Source organism: Spodoptera frugiperda, chromosome 9 (genome assembly GCF_023101765.2).
Source record: "Spodoptera frugiperda isolate SF20-4 chromosome 9, AGI-APGP_CSIRO_Sfru_2.0, whole genome shotgun sequence".
In the NCBI taxonomy this organism is placed as follows: domain Eukaryota; kingdom Metazoa; phylum Arthropoda; class Insecta; order Lepidoptera; family Noctuidae; genus Spodoptera; species Spodoptera frugiperda.
The window spans coordinates 4,459,030-4,479,840 of NC_064220.1; the positions used below are offsets into that span (position 1 = coordinate 4,459,030).

Below are 20,811 nucleotides of genomic sequence, written 5' to 3' on the forward strand. Positions count from 1 at the left end.
GAAAATGGTAGAAAATATTAATATTTTTTTAAACTTTCTTAAGGTTATTACAGACTCTCATCTCATTTTTAGTATGGGTTTTTAGCTTCTTATTATTTGGTTAACTACTATAATAAGTCACTGATTTCATGGCAATTATTTCAAATAATTATAGAAAAAGAAATGTAACATGCTGATATTTCTTAGTTGACGACAATTTGGGAGATATTTATTAATTGTAAAGTTTTTAGTTTTGATTCTACTGTATATTATTTCAAGTATTTGTTGTATTTCATTGAATTTAAATACAAACAGCAAAATTAAGTTCACAGTGAAGTTAGTTACAGTTACAAAACGCAGTAAGTAGGTGTTTGAAGTAAAGCCACTTTTATGTCACTTCGTTAGAATCAGTCAAAAAGTAAACATGGCGGCGATCGACGTTGAGCCTCAAAAAGTGAGTGAAATTATGTGTATTTCTGTTTATATTTGTTAATTTTAGAAACACAATAGTGAATTTTATAAAATTTAATAGGTACTAGTGATACCCAATGTGAAATAAGCCTTTTGTTTAGTTTTTAATAAAGAAAATTCAAACTAAGGGCGTTGCTCTTCCGACTAAAAAAATTGGAATTGAAACCATTACTGTGTTTATTATCGTTACAGAATAGTAAATATAACATTCCTTTCGACCGGTGTGCAAACAACAAACATTGCGTTTACGTAGTTAATTGCGCCAATTACGTTAGATCCCCGAATGCGTCGGGTCGAGTCATTCGATAAAATAGTTTGAATTCGGTCAGTGGTGTTGAGATAAGTTATGAATTTTAGATGGAGGCGCTGATGCGCACCCTGAAGCTGTCGGGGCACGTCGGTTTCGACAGCCTGCCTGACCAGCTGGTGAACAAGAGCGTGCAGAATGGATTCGTATTCAACATCCTGTGCATAGGTAAGGACAGTGACTAATTATTGTACTTACCTACTTTAGCTAATCACCGCCGCCTACTTTATCTCTGCCATGGTTAACATGTAACCTCATTCATTAATCATTACATCCTAATATGCTTGCTATACTATTATTTAATGAACAAAATACAAATGTAATTATGTATGTGTAGGTGAGACAGGGCTCGGTAAGTCAACCCTGATGGACTCCCTGTTCAACACCAACTTTGAGTCAGTCCCGAGTCCCCACAACTTGCCTACAGTGAAGCTGAAGGCACACACTTATGAGCTGCAGGAGAGTAGCGTTAGACTAAAGGTAAGATTGTAATCTTAAGACTCTCTGTTTCATTTGTTGCATTTGTATAATTTCATAGAAATGTATAAATATAGATTTAAATGCCTAATATTAAAACCTAAGTCAAGGTGGACTTGCTTTACTGCCATGTACCTAACTTTTTTAAAGTTTTCAAAAACCCATTAAGCTGAAAACATGTCTCAAAAAAAAACTGTAGCTGACAAATGAATTCCTATTAGAATATTTCTATTGACTATCTTCTGGACTATTCTAAAATTAATTAACAACTTGTGATAAATACTCATGGATTGAATTATTGATTTTCCTGTTATATTCATTCACTGTGTATAAACTTATAAAATATATAAATAACTCTTGTTTTGCAGCTGACCATCTGTGACACAGTGGGTTACGGAGACCAAGTGAACAAGGAGGATAGTTTCAAAGCCGTGGTAGACTACATTGATGCGCAGTTCGAGGCCTACCTACAGGAGGAACTGAAGATCAAACGAGCCCTGCCCCAATACCATGACAGCAGGCTGCATGTCTGTCTGTACTTCATCTGTCCTACCGGTAAGTTTATATACACCATAACACATTGCCATCGTCAGATAATTACCATCCATAGCTGGATATAGGCCTATCCCATAAACAACTATTTGGTATGTTAATTTAGTACATAATTATGGTTAGTTACATTGAACTAACAGGTTAAATGAATGTGCAAACAAGGACATCAGTTACAACAAACATTATCAGTTTCGTTTTTATCAGTAATTGATTAAGTAGCCATTTTATTAAGTGAGTGCATTATTTTTACTCAAACAGGAGTTTAAACAGTAACATTTTTTTGTTTCTTTAATATTTTTTTGTGACAAGGACATTGTTAATTTATTTTGGGTTACTATTTTAGTACAGTATGAACTTTCACTACATGTTGTTGTATAGAACTGATGGCCCACTGGTTGACATTTTTACGAGCTGTCCTTGACACGTGCGCTCGATGTAGACGTAGGATGTATTCAGGCCGCGCGCGGCATACTATATGCCGTCCTCGAATTGTACCGCTCCCTCGAGACTATAACGGGACTGCACAGCACACGAGATCGAATACAATACCTGAATAATGCCTGCTTTACCTGCTCTTGTTACTACAACTGTGATTGAGGAAAATTGCTCAATTTTATTTATATCGAGATTACAGTATTGCCTTCCTCGTTTTTTTCTCTTCGTTCTAGTAATTCATATAAGTGATTATTTTAAAGCAAATAACAATAAAGTCTTACGATTTAATTGATATACATATATTTAGAAAATTATTATCAGTTAAACATATGATGCACACAACGCGAGTCAATCCGGTGATCGTCATTAGCTTACTGCTTTCGTTTGTTTATCTCCATTTAGTGGTGTGATAGGAAGCGCTTGTAATTCCTCGCCCCAGATTGTGAGCACACAGTGCTGGTGGAATGTAAACAAAACAAGTGCAGCGCCACCGCCGCCAAGCATGCGTGATACACACACGTAACTTTACACCTAATTAGACAGTGTATACTTGTATGTACTTACTAAACTGTGTTTACTTTGTTGACTGGATATTATGATTTATCGTCGAAGTACGACTTGTACATCTTCATTATTTTTAATTTCCTTATTTATTTCTACCTCGATATCATAACTTACTACTGCGTACAGTACAATTAAATAATATATCGAATGCTCAGTGCGTACACTGAGCATTCGAATTAATAAAGCAGCTATAGTCTACTTTCAGTGCAATTACTAGGTAGCGTGTTTATTTAGCCTGTAACATTTGATTGCTACAAATTATTATGATGAAAGTTTTGAGACAGTACATAACAATAAAACTATCTATAACTGCTCACAGTCACTCGCAGTAGATACAATGTGTGGCTTTGTATATGGTAGAGAAAGGGCGCGCAGATATAAGGAGTGAGTGATAACGGAAGTTGCTGCGTGTGGCCTGACGCCTGTCGCCACGCTACACTGCGGTGCGCCATTTCTCGGTGGTGTCACACACACTATTTGGATTAAATTTCATTTCTCATTTAAACAAACTAGAGAAATTAATTATGCAGCTAACTAATGGTTTCATAAATATGTTCTTTATGGAAACTATCACTGTTTACACACTAATTCTTCAAAACGAAGTTGTCGAAATGGCTTGCTTTCGAATATTCGTAATCAAACTTTTAAGCCTCAACGAAAACCATAGGGAAAGTCTATATCATTATAAAAGAAAGATAAATAATCAATTGTAACATTTCTGTTGTGACTTGCAGGACATGGCCTCAAGTCCATAGACTTGGTGTGCATGAAGAAGTTGGACACGAAGGTGAACATCATCCCCATCATCGCCAAGGCTGACACCATCTCCAAGACAGAGCTGCAGAAGTTCAAGGTATGCTTCTCATTCATCATAAGTCATAAGGGTAGAACTCAATGAAATCATAAATATAGTAATATGTCTGTCGAAAGTCACGTGTAGTTATTGTGTTGCATGTATTGGTTAATATGGTGTCAAGGAACTATTTGTACCCGTTTTGGTAAACTATGCCAGTTCATGTGAAAGTTTACTACTTTACTTACCATACATTTACTGCTGGGCTATTTTTAAAGTGAACTTGATTGCGTTCCGCTATGTTATTCGTTGTGAGAATAATCTTGACCGATGATGGGCGCTTGGGAACTAACTTCGACTGTTTATAATTGACAATTACTGACAAGCTACTCTAGCTAGCTTTTCATAAGACTGAGTCCTTTACAGATATACAGGTTTTCTTAGATTCACACAATATTATAACTAGTTACATATAACAATTTTATGTATCTTACACAATAATATTACATGAAGCCTTATATAATTAACACTAACTACAAATATTGACAGACAAGTAAGATCATTAATTGTCAACAAGCAACAGACACAAGCTGACAAACACACACATTGCTTGTACAACTTGCATCTTACAATGCTGTGTAAATGTATAATGTGTAGTTGTACAGCATGTCCACATGATTCATGCAGTTTTACAAGTATATGCTGTGACTCATTTCCTTGTGCATTACTGACTAAACCTTACACATGTGTTTAACTTCGACTTTCTCTGTAATTCCAAAAATATAACGTACCATACTTTTCTTGAAGTGACAGGTATAGATTGGAGTGAGATATTCACTTTTTGCTAATTATAAAGATGGTTTAAATCTTCTCTTTAGGTTGAAAGCAATTCATATACAATTTAAGTGTTTTGGACAAACTGATACTTTGTTTATAGTAGGTATCTAGCTAGTAGTAATGCAATGACTGCAGTGCAGGTTGTTTTGCAAGTATAATGAGTATGATGACACTCCACTTCCTATTGCCACTTTTACTATAATATTTTAATTTCAAAGGTTAATGCCCAGTCTACGGCCATAGGATCACCTGCATCCTATAGTCCTATTACATGGCAGTATAGGACTCAAAACTTAAGTGGTTACATTGAATATGTGTTCGGTATCAAAATTAAAGGCATGACATTATTTATGTAATTTTATACTAGCATTAATAAAATGAATGACTAATTAATTCCTTTCCATTTGATTCCAGTCTAAAATAATGCAAGAACTGCAGGCGAACTCTGTGGAGATCTACCAGTTCCCAGTGGATGATGAGTCGGTGACGGAGGTGAACAGCGTGATGAACTCTCACATTCCCTTCGCAGTGGTCGGCTCCACTGACTTCGTCAAGATCGGGAACAAGACCGTGCGCGCCAGGCAATACCCTTGGGGTACTGTGCAGGGTAAGTCATAAACTAACTTTGTATCACCTTTATGGAGTTTCTTGCTCGTTCTTCTCCATTCGAAGCTACACTTTGGAACGAGCGCCTAGCTTCACTGACAGACAGACTGACGGACAATTCAATTTGACGTTTCAAAAGTGCCTTATTTAGGATTAATTGAAATAAATGCTTTGACTTTGACTTTTCACGTCTAAGATGTCACATCCATAGTGTGTGCAAAACCACTATTATTATACAAACAGTAGCTTTGAATGTTGCCTTCAATGTTTCAGTGGAGAACGAGTCCCACTGCGACTTCGTGAAGCTGCGCGAGATGTTGATCCGCACGAACATGGAGGACCTGCGCGAGAAGACGCACGCGCGCCACTACGAGCTCTACCGCCGCCGCCGCCTGCAGCAGATGGGCTTCACGGACGTCGACGCAGACAACAAACCCGTAAGATACTTATTTTGTCATCATAATGTCATCAATTTTGGAGTTTACAAATGAAAGAATCAGAATTACTACTCTATTGAGAACTAACTTCTGTCAGTGACTTCTTACACACAAATAAATTATTCCCGGTTGGTCGTACTGTTTTCGTGAAAATTTTGGGAAATCTTCTCTTAGTGTCCCCTAGCATCCGCCTATGAATGAAGCTAAGTTTCAGTTTTCTGTTTCGTATGAGACTGTCCATTTACTGGAGGCCAGTTTTTTTTTTATATTCCCAATTTTGCCAACAAATATTTCCTGTGGTCTCCGCAGGTCTCGTTCCAGCAAACGTTCGAGCAGAAGCGCAGCGCCCACCTCGCGGAGCTGCAGCAGAAGGAGGACGAGATGCGGCAGATGTTCGTGCAGAGGGTCAAGGAGAAGGAGGCCGAGCTCAAGGAGGCTGAGAAAGAGGTATACTCCTCACTTTACTTGAATAAAAGAGAGATCTCTGTTACAAGGTGTAGTCAATAGCTTTTCCGTGTCTGGTGTGTGACAATTTATGTTAAATGGGATTCATAACATACCGGTTAAAAGTGGGTGTAACATTGTAATAATATTTTATCCCTTTCTTCTGAAAATGTTGCTTGAGAGATAGTAAAATAAATTGAAATCAATTTTCTAGTTGCACGCGAAATTCGACAAATTGAAGAAGGATCACACGGACGAGAAGAAGCGGCTGGAGGAGCTGCGCAAGAAGATCGAGGACGACACCATCGAGTTCAACCGGCGCAAGCAGCAGACTGCGCAGTCGCACCACACGCTCACACTCGGCAAGAGCAAGAAGAAGTAACGTGGGACACATCGCCACATGTAACGTAACACGCAACATACACATGCAACTTTCAGCAGACGACTTCTTTTTATCTTTCTATGCTGAGAGTCCAAATTCTCTCGCATGCGTCGTCCGCTCCATATTACCGTAATACTACAATAAGTTTTCAAGATAACAACTATATCAGTAGTTTATTGATCGTGTGACAACTGAGTGCAGGTTTTTACATTTTATCGCGTGAGTAAATAGTTATAATTTACAAGTCTCGATGTAAGTTTTTACAATTTACATTTTCAATCAATAATATGATAGAACAAATCTATTTCATTCATGTTTAAACGTAAAATCGTACGTAAATCATATATCTCGCTTTGATTTAGTTTTTATTTTGTCACATTTTTCTTATCTCTTCCTTTGTTTATTTATGCTTTTATCTGAAACTTGTATAGAATTATTGTGAAGCGCAAATTAGAAATCCTATTCGAAACGTTTGCTTCGCGTTTTTAAGTCAAAATGAATATGCAAATATTGATGAGTGTACTGGTAGTGTCAAAACGGACATTTTAAATCAAATCCTAATCGATTCATGACACATCAGTGATTGTATTATATCTAAGTGTAATTGGCCAAATGATTTAATCAAGTATGCGGAGTGACTTTACCAAATGTATTAAATGAGATAACTAAGCATTATTTTATTTACAAGATGTAGTTGTAGGGAGGGGTACTCGAGAATGTGTTTATGGGCGTCTCACATCGGCGCTTGTCGTTGGACAAGTGTCAGTAGAGTATGTGCGACCTGGCCCGTAACTCCCGCTGCATGCTCGAGTACCCCAGTATGCGTAGTCCTTAGTTTTATATGATTGTAATAAACATAGTTATGTTTATCATAGTTTATTATGTACTGACATAACATCGCGTGTAATAAAATTGCCTATTTACCGTAGTGACTAAGGAAATAGCTAGACGTAATAAATTATAATATTTACTATTGCCTGTAAACGATTCGCACGCACTTGACTTTACTTAGATTTTACAATAAAAAGTTAATTGGATATCGACAACAACGCTTTACTAACTGTACTTTGAAGGAGCGTGATTGTAATAGCTCTCTAGTGTTTGGAACTAAGTAAAACTATGCGAGTTGCAATAGGCGGATATAATTATGAACTATTCTCATAGCATTTATTCAGTCATTCCTACTTTAAATTAATTTTATACTTAATTTTGAATTATTTTGTATTACCTGATTAAGGTATTTAATAAATAAATATTAAAATGATGTTATAGTTTTATTTGACACAAAAATAACAATTAGAAGGTGCAGATCGCGCCGGTTCGCCAGTAGCTACCTGGGTCAGCTCCGCTCGGAGTTGAAGAAGCTGATTGGCGTCCGGGAACGAACTCATCTAGTCAAATCGAAACTTTACAATCCAAACACATTCAATTTATTATCAAAACACACAACCTCCATTAGTGAAGTCGAGCTGACAAACAATTGTGTACAACTTAAAATATGACTAGAATCGAGTGAACAAACTTTATCATGAAAGTCAACAGCCATGCTATTTATACAGTTTGGCTATATTGGTCTGTTGAGAACTATGCGACTCATTACACTAAAATTACAATTAACACAATTTGTTATTGTATCAATATTTAATTAAAGATTTATCACTATCTTTGGTTTGTATTAACGTAGTGGGCGAATGGTGTCCCGATTGTTTGATGAGAGATGTAAATTTAATTATTTGATGAAGTAAAGGTACTAGGCACACATAAATTATAGGAAACACAGTACCGCCTTGTCTTTCTGTAACGTGAGTGATAGACATTTATCCCAGTATTAATAATAATTCCACATGGCATTGTACATTAATTCCACCGTGTAATGTAGTGCTAGACGAGTGAGATGGTGAACGGGCGCGGCAGTTCGTAGCACATGGGTCGGTACATCTTGTTGTAGTAGGTGTAGCGTCGCTTGTGCGGCGTCACCGAGGCCCGCACGGGCACCACGAGGCGGCCCGCCGCGCCGCCGCCCGACGCGCCGCCCGCGCTCGCTGCTGCCTGCCGCCGGCACTGCGCATACAGGGAACTGATGCATTCACTACTAAGGCTTATTAAGTTGTGATGTCTTGATCTTACTTACCTTTTGATTCTAATTTTACTTTTAAGAATCGGTGAAGAACTGATTTGCATTTGAACAACTGTTTTATCAAACTATTAATATTCAATAGCAGTTACTTCTTTACATATTTTGGGCGTTGACTGTTTTTATAAATAGGGGGATTAGTGGAAACTGTTGGTAAACACGTTCAAGAAAGATGTTCTAAGTACCAAGATGACTTTATGAATCAACTGCTACTTACGAAGCACTAGTTCAACTCGTGTACATTATACGCCAAGGTGTCGCGGTGCGCCAATCTCAGTGCATCAATAAAACAACTACTTAATTGAATATCAAAAAGTTTATTATCAACCGTACATAATTAAACGTTGGCACAGTATTGCAGATAGGTAGGTCGGCAGTTACATGTATATCACTCTGTATAGTATATCGCTAAGCTCAGGTTATTATATTATTCTCACAAGTCTAAAGCTACTCTAGATACTGTCAATAGGACTAATAAAATGGTTGAATCACTTGTATCAATGATATATTAGATAAATTATTCGAGAAGGGCCATGGTAAGGAAGGTATATGTTACCTTTTTGTTTTGTTTTCTCTGTACCTTTCGTACGTTTGTATGGACCATTAATTTACTGTAGTTATGCTGCATATATTATCTTTCATTCTCGCTCTCGTGTGACATACACGTACCTACTACATACTTGATATTTTGATAATTGGTTCCACTGACACAGCATAACTTGGAAGACCATCGAGGTTCCTAACCTTATAATAATATCTCAGTGTACGGATTCACAGACTTCAAACATTCTCTCTTAATTTATAAGTAGGGAAGGTTTGGTTAACTTCTATAACTTCAAAAAGCGAATTTCTAATAGTAAATTGATCGACTATTAAGTCTGTGTCGACTCCTAAGACTATCACTATCGTACTCGTCCAGTAATGATAATGAACACAGTGACTTATGTTTAGTGTCGCAGGACTCAATACTGTCTATCTAGTGCTTGTATACCTATTGTCAGTGCAAAAATATCCTCTATCGATTCATATGAAAATATACCTTGTGTGGATTATACAACAATATTTGTACCGTGGAGGTCGCATGCGCGTGAGGCCACAATCGTGTGTCGCTATCCTAACTACATTATACATCCATTACTGTGCAGCACTGAATCCAAACAATCATCAAATTCAAAATAAAATAAACACAATTTCAAAAACAAATTCTACATAATCACTTACTTTATTGTCAAATGAAAAAATGCGAAATTATAAAATTATTATCACACACACGTAAAGAAAATAAAACTAAAATAATTCTCAGAAATAATAAAGATTCGAAACTCAAAGAATAATCAGATTAGAGTAATTATTGCAATTGGAAATTATGATTAAAGTAAAGATATCGTAGCGTACATTACAATTACAATAACAAATTCATTATGACTAGTTCTCCCGTACAGATGGAGTGCATGAACGTGTGACTTACATTACAGCGCCTACAAAACTAACGAGATGATAAACACGAGATTGCTCAGTTAAGAGATCTAAATAATGCTTACATTACCAAAACTAATTGAACTTTAATACCGATGCCTTAGCTTAGTGTGTCAAACTTTAAAACTAGTGGAATGAACAATTGACGCGTGTATTTATTATCTGGGCGGCACCTCCCGCGGCGGGGGACTTCTGTATTTGGCTTTAATGTGTAAGAACGGTTTCTTGGCGGAGGTGTCGTCGGCGATGGTGGCCGCCAGTGACAGTCTGATACTCTCCTCAATGGCAGCCTGGGTCATCGCTCCATTCACGGAAATACTTTTATTCAGTGGTTTGAAGTCTACAGGAGTCGCCAAACTCATACTTCTAGTCTTTTTAGCGTAGCCATTGGTCCCGTTAAACGTTTTCTTGGGCTCGTTGACGGGAGTGGACGCGAGACTCTGACTGCGGGTCTTCCTGGCGGCCGCGGTGTCGGTGGGGGTGGTGGCTGCGCTGGTACTCCTGGTTTTCTTCACCTGGTTGAGTCGGTCGGTGCCACAAAATGTCCTCTTGTCGTCCTTCTGTACGTGTGCCAGACTCATACTACGTGACTTCTTGGGTGTGGTGGGTGTGGTGGCCAAAGCAGCGGAGGTGAGTGATTTCCTGTGCTCTACGGGAGGCGTTCTAACAGATCTACCGGTCGGTGTGTTGGGGGTGCTGAAGCTGGACGGTGCAGACTGCTTCCTACTGCGCGCTGCGGGGGACTTGGGCGAGCGACCATCTACTGAGTCGGCGCGCAGAGGGAGAGTCAAAGCGGAACGCAAGCTCCTGGCAGAGGCTGGTTTAACAGGCGTGGAGGTGCGGCGCTGGTCTGGCAGCGGGGAGCTCTTGCCGCTGCTGGCTTTACTGGAAGCGCGCGTGGAGCGGCCACTGCGGAGCTCCACGGGAGACGTCTTGCCGCTGATGGAGGAAGCTTTGCTATCGACGGGTGAGACGGTGCCGGCTACGGAACACTCCTTGGTGAGCGAGGCTCTACTGCTGGCGGGTGAGAGTGCGGGCGGCGCGGGCTCGTCCAGCGGCACGGGCAGCACGTCGCGCCGGCCCTGCGTCACCAGCCGCACCTGGCAGGGCTCGTGCCGCGACAGGAAGTGCTCCAGCGTGTCCCAGCCGCCGCCCACGCGGACCATCATGTGGCGCCCCTTCAGCAGCTGCAATACATCACAAAGTATTGTTAAAATAGAACATAATATTACTTATTGCTACGATTAGGTTAAATATATTGTTTTAAATGAACTCACCCTGATGAAAACATTTCTCCCGGCGATGTTGTATCGACCCTCTCCGACCTTCTTCACCTTCAGCAACTTGGAACACTTGCCCGAGCTGCAGCTGCAGCCGCGCTCCATCAGCCGGGTTACCAACTGCACCTGATGGGACAAGAGAACTCGTGAAAATGTGTATCTCACCCAGTACAGTTTTTAAATCTTTGACTAGTGTCAGCTCTACAGATCTGTATGTTGGTCTCCTGCTGTAAGTATACATACCCTCTTATCAAGTTCGTTGGTGGGTTTGAGCGGCACGTCGGAGTCGGTGCTGGCGACAGTTCCCTCCGACTTGGTACTCTCTGCGTCCGCGTTGTCCACCGCCGACAGTTGCGCTGTTACACAAACATCAGCTTGTTAGGATCGAGAAATCTCTCTTCAAGTTTATTACAATGTGTCAATTGATTAGGTGGAAGTACTTACAGTCTGGATCTGGTGTCTTTGGTGGTACTTCATTGGCAGACCTGAGGAATAGACAATAGTTTGCATTATTTACATATTGAAATGATACACACAAACAACAGGTAGATATTATACATAGTTTTTGATATAACATAAGTACATAGTATGAATTGTAAACTAACTTTTCATCGCGTGGTGGTGGCGAAGAGTCCCTGAACTGCCAGGCGGTGGCTGACATGGCGGAGTCCAGCCCCGAGTCCCGCTCCTCGAGCGCGATCTCCTTCTCCAGCTGCACCAGGCCCGGCGGCTCCACGTTGAACTTGGTGGCGAGGCGAGCCACCTCCAGCAAGCATAGGATCACCTGGCGCGGCTGGTTGTGCAGCACTGCAGACATAGGAAAAGATACTTAAATACCATTTACTTCAATAACAAAACAATGTCGAGCGCCGAAATGTGGATGGAAAAAAAGAGGATGACCAAAAAATTACTGAATGTGTGACAAACGACATGAAAGAAAAAGGATTTTTAGATGTGATAAAGTCTTATAAGATGGAAGGAGACAATAGTTGCGCCGACTCCAAAAATCTTGAAATAAAATCAGATAGGAGGGACTTATCCCCAGTAACTGTATTGTGCTGGACATGATGTTATATCTTACCAAGATCATCGCTCTCAAAGAGCAGGTTCTCGTGCACGCCGAGCTCCCGGCAGAAGGTGATGAAGTTCTCGGTGTTGTCGCGCGAGAAGAAGCTGCGCCGCGCCGCGCGCTGCCAGCAGCGGCCGCGGATCTGGGGCACCGGCTGTACACAACACAATCTCTTACTATTGTGACAATATGAAATACCATCATGTCGAAAGGAGCAAAATAATGTACTATGATTTTGTAGACCACATTATTATCTTCAGAAAAATCCGCGCTATATACCCACCCTATCTAAGTATGTATTATAGTTGCGCCAGTATAAAAGCATTTGTAGTTTAACCAAACTATTTAAATCGGCAACGGCAATATCCGAATCGGTTCTAAAGCGAGTGCATGCGTGTGGGAATCCCCGAAAATGCGGTTTGTTTTCAAGCATAGACAATGTGAGGGTTGCCATTTTTGTAAAAAAGTAAATAACTATTGATGACGTAATCATCATCTAGACTCCCCTACCCCCCATGTCATCCAAAATAAGCAAAACAAAGACCCCCCCACCCTTCCATAGTGCTAACGTAATACTTGAACGGCCCCTAAGGGTAGACATCAAATAATGGCATTTAATCGAACTGTTTCTCATTGAAAACTCAGCGCTAACTCGAAACTTGATGATAAAGATAAATGGACAACCACACAATAGAGAAATTTGATTACTGAAGCTGAATGTGGGAAATGTACTAAGTATCGTACTGACCCCCACAATGAGTCCCTGGTCGAGCGCCTCCCTGGCGCGGTCGTGGATGACGGCGGCCAACTGGCACAGCTCCACGCCGTTGTCCAGCACGTCCAGGAAGTTCTCGCCCGTCAGGTACGTTATACCTGGAAACAATGAAACATACTACTTTAGGAAATGTTAGGTAAGAAAAGGATAAAGTACTAGAGTGCATAGCGGACCACCGCTGTATTAAATGATCAGGCCCCCAAACACAATGCTAGAAAATCGCATAGTGACGGTTGCACCACTCTAGATACGATGACCATGACTTCTGCCAAGATGTGTGATAACAAAGAACAAGTTTAAGGAGTAGTTTAACACAATTTCAGTCAGAAAGCATAATTTTTCGAAGCAAAATAAACTGCTGGAACTGACATAAGTACTACACAGTGACGTCATTAATCTTACTTCAGCAGTTCCTACCATTTAGCCATTAACGTAACATTTCCAGAAGTTCTGAAAGGAAACTTATCTAAACTGTTTATCAAACAACTTGCTTTAGAGATACAACTACCTATTGCGAGTCGTAAAGCTGGGCTAGCACCTGACACAATGTTCAATATCCGTTCCTCGTTTTACTGCCCATCAAATCTTTGCAATTATACATGTAGTGTAGTAGATACAGACCAATGCAATACGTTGTATGGTAGGTCATCACTCAGTATGCAGTCGAGAGACATCAATGGCTCATGTTATATTCATTCGTATGATTGCGAAATTCGCCAGCCTCGTCATCTAAGCAGATACTGACATGTTTACCACGTTATGGCAGTGTTGCATATCATTCATTTACTTAAACGCGATGAAAAGTTTGTTTTATTAGTAGTGCTTTGGAAATGATAATAGCAGTCTTGTAAATCATTGGTAACTTGGTATTATATTCAGGAAGTAAGTTCAGTTTCATAGAACTCAAACAAAACATTATAAAAACAAATGTGTGAGTAACGGTGGCCGGCTCCGTTACTGATTATTGAGTGACGGCTTTTTACAGATCTGCCATTTTCTTGGAGCCTAGCATTGCTGCGGCCCGCGGACCGTGCCGTGCGTGCCGGCCGGCCGTCGGCGACGTAAACAATGCGATTTAAATCTTCCAGCAAGTACGCGCAGTAAATAATTCGGAATTATGAAGCGATGAGTAATAAACAACGAATGATATATGTGCACTACAAGAGTTAGCTACGAGATATAAAAAATATTTCAGTCGTTTCTAAATGAATTCGTTTGCTCGGAGGAGTAATATCCACTTCCTGCAATACTCAATTACTACAGGTGGCATCACACACGTCGTTATATAAATAAACTTGCCATATTTGTGTAGCTATACGGAGTGTGCAATCCCAGCAATAATTACGGAGCGCCAAACAGGGACGGTGAACTTTCACGACGGACGCTAAGGCAGGCAACGAAATCGATCGCATTCTCATGACCCTAAGTCGCTGGAGATCTTACAGGCTCCGCGGTCTCTTGCTACCCTGGTACCTCCGAGGCTTATTAATCGACGACCTTTGGCCCTAAGGCACTCCTTGTAAATTTATTTTACAACAGCCGATATTGGGTACCGGCCTATTTGTCGGAGGAAATAAATTAAGTAGGAATATTATCGAACTTCAATACATTTGTTCTGAGTAATTGATGTACAACCGATACAAGACAATAATAATATGATCACTGTAGTTATGGACACTTGTGGAGCATTCGTTCGATAATGTTTAGTTTAGAATGTGTCTACAAAACTTTCAGGTGATTTAGCACACGATAACAATAAATCGTATAATTCCGGAATCATCCGACAGATTCTGAGCCGATGAAGTTATTTATTATGTGCAGCGAGTACCTGCAACCTGCAATCTCATGGCAGTATGTGCGCCGGCGCAAGGAACCGGCTTAAGGATGCGCGGGAGATACATGTGTTATGTATAACGTGAGCAAAAGATAAATAATATCGGCGCGACTGTGCGGGACCACCCACTGACTACAAACTACAAGTAGATCTGCGTGGCATTACTAGGGCTTCATAGCACTGAGATAGTCCGCGACCATGTTCCTACTCATACGATAACAGTTTACATTCTCTTCTGTAATTTAATTTTATCTTTATGCATTTTTAGAATGCATTAAACGTGCACGCGTAAAAATTAATGATGTTTAAAAAACCACTTAAACTATAACGATTAAAGAAATACTACAATCTGTAAGTGCAGATATTGCGATTTTATTTATGTTTTTATGTTGGTTGCAATAATTATTGCAGTGGACGATACTCCAGCCACACAGCAACAATGGCGTTGTTTCGTTAGCGATCAAGATTGCAAAGCATCACGTACGCGAGTCCTATTGAAATGTTTTAATTGAAAGTCTACCGATCGGACGAATGGCTCGCTACTTCGCATGCCGAGATTGTAAGAACAAAGTATAGCTAACTGAGATCTCCCGATAAATTGAAAGGTATGCAGCATTAAAAAAATCGCCTTTTAAACTAAACCACTGAACAAAGGTTCTTCTCATATCGAAATCAATGAACATCAATCACCAAGCTAAACAAACATGTTCAAATGGATGATGTCCGAAATTGCCAGTTTTTAGTTTTTACTCAGTAATTGTAATGTTCATCATTCATCGTTTGTCATACTGTCTAAATAAACTTGGTAATGTGTCAAGATTTGAGCCTGTTTCCCCTGTTTCGTGTTCATAGTTTTTGGATGCTACGAAATAACAATACATATTTTTATGGGCTAAGAGGCAAACGAGCAGACGGATCACCTGATGGTAAGCGAACAGCGCTGCTCATGGACACCTACAACACCAGAGGAGTCACATGTGTGTTGCAGGCCTTTTAAAAAGGAATACGCTCTTTTCTTGAAGGTTACTTAAGGTTAATACTTAATAATCTTCAATACAAGATATGAATTCGGCAAGAACAATGTTTCGGTGGTACTACAGTAACCGGTCTGTCTCGCGGTTCTCCTTCGCAATTAGCGCGACAATAATCGAACCTCAGCTCAAAATAAATATATACTGATAAATAATTACGTCGGTCTGTCGGAGCAAGTGCAACAAGGCCTCACATATGACCTGTGGCTACTACAACTGGCTACATTCATTAACAATGCAAAATCTGCATTCATTCTTAAATATTGCCACCGAGAGTTATCCGATGGACAACTGATTTCATAATTAGGATATTGAAAATCCTCCAGTAAACTGCATTAGCTATCTTACTGCCCAGTTTTCCCAGTGCAGAAAGGTTCGCACACAATCTCAACGGATTTGGAGAAAATACGATAAATAATAACTTAATACTCGTATTACTTATTCCGGATGACATTAACAATGATGTGATCGCATCCGAGGGTAATGTCATTAGTTGAATGACATTCATTTTCCGCACACATATTTGATTGTAACGGTCCACTCGCGTCCGTGAGAAAACATCTCGAATTCACGAACACACAATTAAAGAGAGCTTATTATTAAAATGGAGAATATGTAATTGCATTTAACCTTAATTATAAATTTTCGCATTCCAATAACGGTATCGTAAGGATGTCAATGCTGGTGACCAGCCGAGCCGCCCGCGCCCGCGCAGCGACGCACAGTGCGCCTGCGTCGATTAACGGCCCGCCAACGGAACTTCTATATTGCAATAATAATAACTCCATAATTTATAAGGTGTTACTTTACGTGCTGTAATCATTTACAATCATTCAAGACATGAGATCACGCGGTTTGGGCCATTGTTATTGTCCTGCGCCAATGTTGATGTATCTAAGATCTAAAGCAAAGCAATTGGTAACATAGTATTCGTCAGTATTTGAATATAATGTTTCCATTAATTTAATATGAAATATTATTCGCATCCATCATATTTATTGCGATGATAAAGCAACTAAATTGTAATTGATGTGAGCCTGCAATATTCGCTCGAACTATTGACTTCTACCAAACGCAAAATAATATTTAAATATTCATAACACCGCGTCTAGGCAGCGGCAGTTCATACCGCTACTGTGCTGACGGGACAGCCTAATATTAACATTAGCATTTTATGCACGCCTGGTACCTACCCTGCGCACTTTAACCTGGTAATTAAGTAAATTGCTGTCTGCCTAATTAAAATACATATCTCCTAGCTAGATAATATAATTAGCACTTACTGCCAAAGTGGGAGCGTACTAAAGTTTAAGTAATTTTTTTACACTCGCTAATTTTGGTTAGAGTTCAACTGTAGTTCTATTTGTGGTTCCAATATCGAGGGCGTCGCAATTACACAAAGCATTGAAACTGTAACTCGCGACAGCTATTGATCTAATTATAGATACGAAGCAGACCATGTATGTGAGTGCACATGCATGGGTTACATCACGATTGCGTGGTCCTGTGGCGTCAACTAGTCAGCCAGGCAGGCAGCGCGGCGGCCGGCGGGCGGCCGGTGACCCGCCGCGGCCGGCACTCGCGTGTGACGTATCCAATCATGCGTTGCACTAATTACTATTTACTAATCACTCGCCTTACCTATGTTACGGTATCGCGCACTGCCCTACATTCGTGACGCCATTCCTATCAAACCGCCCGTCATCGCTTGCACGGCACATTCATGACTCCAATGAAGCGTGCAACATTGAACAACGTGCAAACATATTGCACCTCTCATGGTAAACTGATAACTGTCTCTTGTGTACAAAGCTGACATTGTCTTGTAGGAGTACGTAATGGTGATGATCACCTGACAGACAAATAAGTAAGGAGATGTGTGTGAGAACACGATGCGTGGCTCGTGCGTGCCATGTTGGTTTATAAGACACAATAATCTCCGATAATGCCACCATTACGGAGATTATCGTGAATTATATCGTTAGTCCGGAGGAGGGAAGAATTTCCCAAAGAAATGATAATGTTGTGACATAATAACAGACGTCGAGAAGTTGTGAGGAGTAATGACATTAGTTTGAGAATAACGCCGCAATCAACAATATTTTCAGACACTGAGTTTATGAGAGGGCTGGAGGTCGGGACGATATTACGTTTTATTGCTGTTGTGTCGTTCCGATAACTATCAAGGAAAATCTGAAGGAAGCCGCTCATTACAAACGAATACATAACGAGTTGCTCGGTTTCCATACAATATCCATTTGAATCCTTATAGCATCTTATTTTCTTGCTTCTATTGCACGTTCTATTACTTATAAGTACGTTTGATGGGTAGGAGCACGTTTGCGACACTCTGAGCGAGTGTCGTCGTTAATCTGCGCATTTGTGTTCGCAGTGCGAGTGGCACGTGGGCGGCGCCGCCGTGAAGGTGTCCATCCGTTTCGCAATGCCACTCTTCGACACACACACCTCCTCTAGTACGTGCTGCCCTAGTACCTTCACTTAACTATTACTAGAAATGTGACGTGGGTCACTTTTAGACTGGTATAATGATGGACATTGCAATGTACGTGCACATTCTAAAAAAAATACGTCCAGATAAATAAGTATTGTTGATTTTAATTGTATTATGCATATCAGTTGTTAGATTTCAGTACTATAGATATTTGTAGTGATTAATAAAATATGAATTCTTAAAATCTCATTAGTAAATAACGACAAAAATAATCATAAAAACCAAATAATATGTCCATAAATAATTGCTTATTTGGAATAATTCCGCGACGGTAGTTAACTTCATTAGTTATAGTGTTTGTTATGTTGTTATGTTGATGCCGCGTCCGCCCACACACACACATCGATGTGCGAGTGTTGTCATGGGATGGCAGTATTATAGTTTAACTGCTAATTATCAACACAACGTGGTCATGTGCCCACGCGCAGACTCGCCGGCTCGCCACAAAAACACCGCGAGCTCACCTATATGGCAGCGATGATACAATCGCACGCCTTACAAATTGTTCTTTATTATTACCATTCCTTGGCCCTGTGTACTACGCTGCAATATATTTCAATAATTAGAGGCAGACTTAATCGCATTTTGATTCGAATTTATTGATATTACTTTTTATTAATTTGCTAATCATTATTGAATGGACTACTAATATCAATCTTGTGATGTTATGCATGAAGCCATTTGTTTTTAAACAAATGTTAATTTCTGAAAACTTCCTGACATTGATTGGTGGCATGATATAACCAATACCACTCGTACATTGCAAGCAGTCTGCGGCTCGAAATGTGCAACATTTCGTTTGCACTCACATGGCATTTGCAGGTCGGAGAAACTCGTAAAATTGCAATTTTTCACGCTCGTTCCAAATTATATAACTCATACAACGTTTTCTTCAGTCCAGAATTTACAGGCTTTGTTTAACGTTTACTTTCAGCTGCATGGTTTAGTTTTGTACAAATAGATGTGTAATTGTCCACTCACCTATAGTCTTGTTGATCCAGTCGGCCAGGTCCTCCTGCAAGGGGAACAGCTGCCTCGCCTGCGAGTACAGGATCTTCTCCCGGTAGAAGTCCTCGTCCTCGGAGCACGGAGTCTGCGCCGCCAGCGCGCAGTCTGCCCGCTCGAAGCTGCTGCTCATCTTTCTATTCACTATGATGTCTCCATGGCCGATATGACGTTCCTCCTCTTCTTTCCCTCCCTCAAATGAGTTCCGGATGTACTCGAAGGCATTGGTCCTCTCAAAAGCATTAAATATTCTATCAAAGTTGCCGCTCAGTGGCCTATCGTAGCTCTTGGGCTCCACGGAGGTGGGCGAGGTGACCGGGCCCCACGAGGTGCGGCTGCCGATGGCCGTCGGCCCGCACCGGTAATACGCCATTGTCAAGGCTTCCCTGCAACAACAACATTAAGTAATAAGTCTCCATTGTTACCGCCACAAGTAAACAACAACATTCAGTTACAGCGGCCATTATAAGTAACGAGGGTTTTGATGAACGTTCCGCGCAATAATGGAGCCTTTCAACAAAAACCTGAACTAGATAATAAAAGAAGTTTAAAGAGTTCGGTTCGCGGAGCAATTTTGTGCACGAGCCTCATTTACATGTCTGACAAGGGCCGCGCGCTGTTGCTCGGCAAACTTAACTAATGATGAGGCGAAGGTCGCTCCGCGGCGCTGACAGACACTAATTAAGACACAAAGTGTTCTCTGACATAAAAATATGAACACTCACTGACGGCAGGCTACTCACAGACAGACGAGAGACAGGTTCTCCAGAACTTAATAATATTACCGAATGATAATTGGGTGTTTCGGTTTCGTTTTGATGCGCAACGCCCATATTTATTGTTGTGCTACAGTTTCGTAAAGTTACTTTAAAGTAATATTTTTCTTATAGGTACGAAGTCAATCAGTTTGCATTCATTATTCAAGTTATTTGTAACCAGTTTACCAAACAAGCAGCCTTACAATGACATTGTTGAATGTGCCTCGGTCGACGGTTCCTGCTGCACGAAGCATGCTCCGCGGTGGATGGTCTTTGTCTGCGGATTTTCATACGTTCGGCTTGCGTGATGGCGTCCCCACGACATCGGCGCCGAAGTTTGGTACGTCGCCGGTAAAAAGACAAAAGAAAAGTCGCCGGCAGATCACTCGCTGCCCATATACGTCCCGGTCGTGATGCGACGTACTTCAGTACGTGACACGAATGGGCTCCCTACACAAGTACACGCCTGCGGAGGTATTGTTCTCATTGCGGCTCAATATCGAAGCAAGAAATGTTCGGGACACAAGTTTACTAATAAATACTAAGTATAAACTGTTTGGGGTCAGAAATGTGTATACGAAACGACCGTTGAGTCATGCGTTTGGAACATGTCTCCGGAATTCATAAAGTGTGAAGGGAAAGGGTCTAGCACA

General features: G+C 40.6%; 2 protein-coding genes across 3 annotated transcripts in view; one reads left to right on the plus strand and one right to left on the minus strand.

Annotated features, from left to right (window-relative positions):
• Positions 1–280: 280 nt before the first annotated feature.
• LOC118270886 (septin-2) lies at positions 281–7,548 on the plus strand. The gene is made up of 9 exons (XM_035586660.2): positions 281–433; positions 808–925; positions 1,095–1,237; positions 1,603–1,789; positions 3,520–3,638; positions 4,830–5,022; positions 5,295–5,458; positions 5,768–5,905; positions 6,117–7,548. Exons 1-9 carry the CDS (start codon positions 404–406, stop codon positions 6,282–6,284), a joined length of 1,260 nt encoding a protein of 419 aa, XP_035442553.1. The 5' UTR covers positions 281–403; the 3' UTR covers positions 6,285–7,548.
• Positions 7,549–8,715: 1,167 nt separating this feature from the next.
• Positions 8,716–20,811, minus strand: part of LOC118270884 (GAS2-like protein 3) — a 57,299-nt gene continuing 45,203 nt past the window's right edge. For both annotated transcript variants that reach the window (XM_035586658.2, XM_035586659.2), the window contains exons 3-10: positions 19,377–19,786; positions 12,992–13,116; positions 12,256–12,397; positions 11,780–11,981; positions 11,619–11,659; positions 11,418–11,530; positions 11,172–11,300; positions 8,716–11,081 (exon numbers count right to left, since the gene is read on the minus strand). In XM_035586658.2, coding sequence (XP_035442551.2) covers positions 10,053–11,081; positions 11,172–11,300; positions 11,418–11,530; positions 11,619–11,659; positions 11,780–11,981; positions 12,256–12,397; positions 12,992–13,116; positions 19,377–19,773 — 2,178 coding nt within the window. In that variant the 5' untranslated portion in view covers positions 19,774–19,786 and the 3' untranslated portion in view covers positions 8,716–10,052. The remainder of the gene's footprint in view (positions 11,082–11,171; positions 11,301–11,417; positions 11,531–11,618; positions 11,660–11,779; positions 11,982–12,255; positions 12,398–12,991; positions 13,117–19,376; positions 19,787–20,811) is intronic.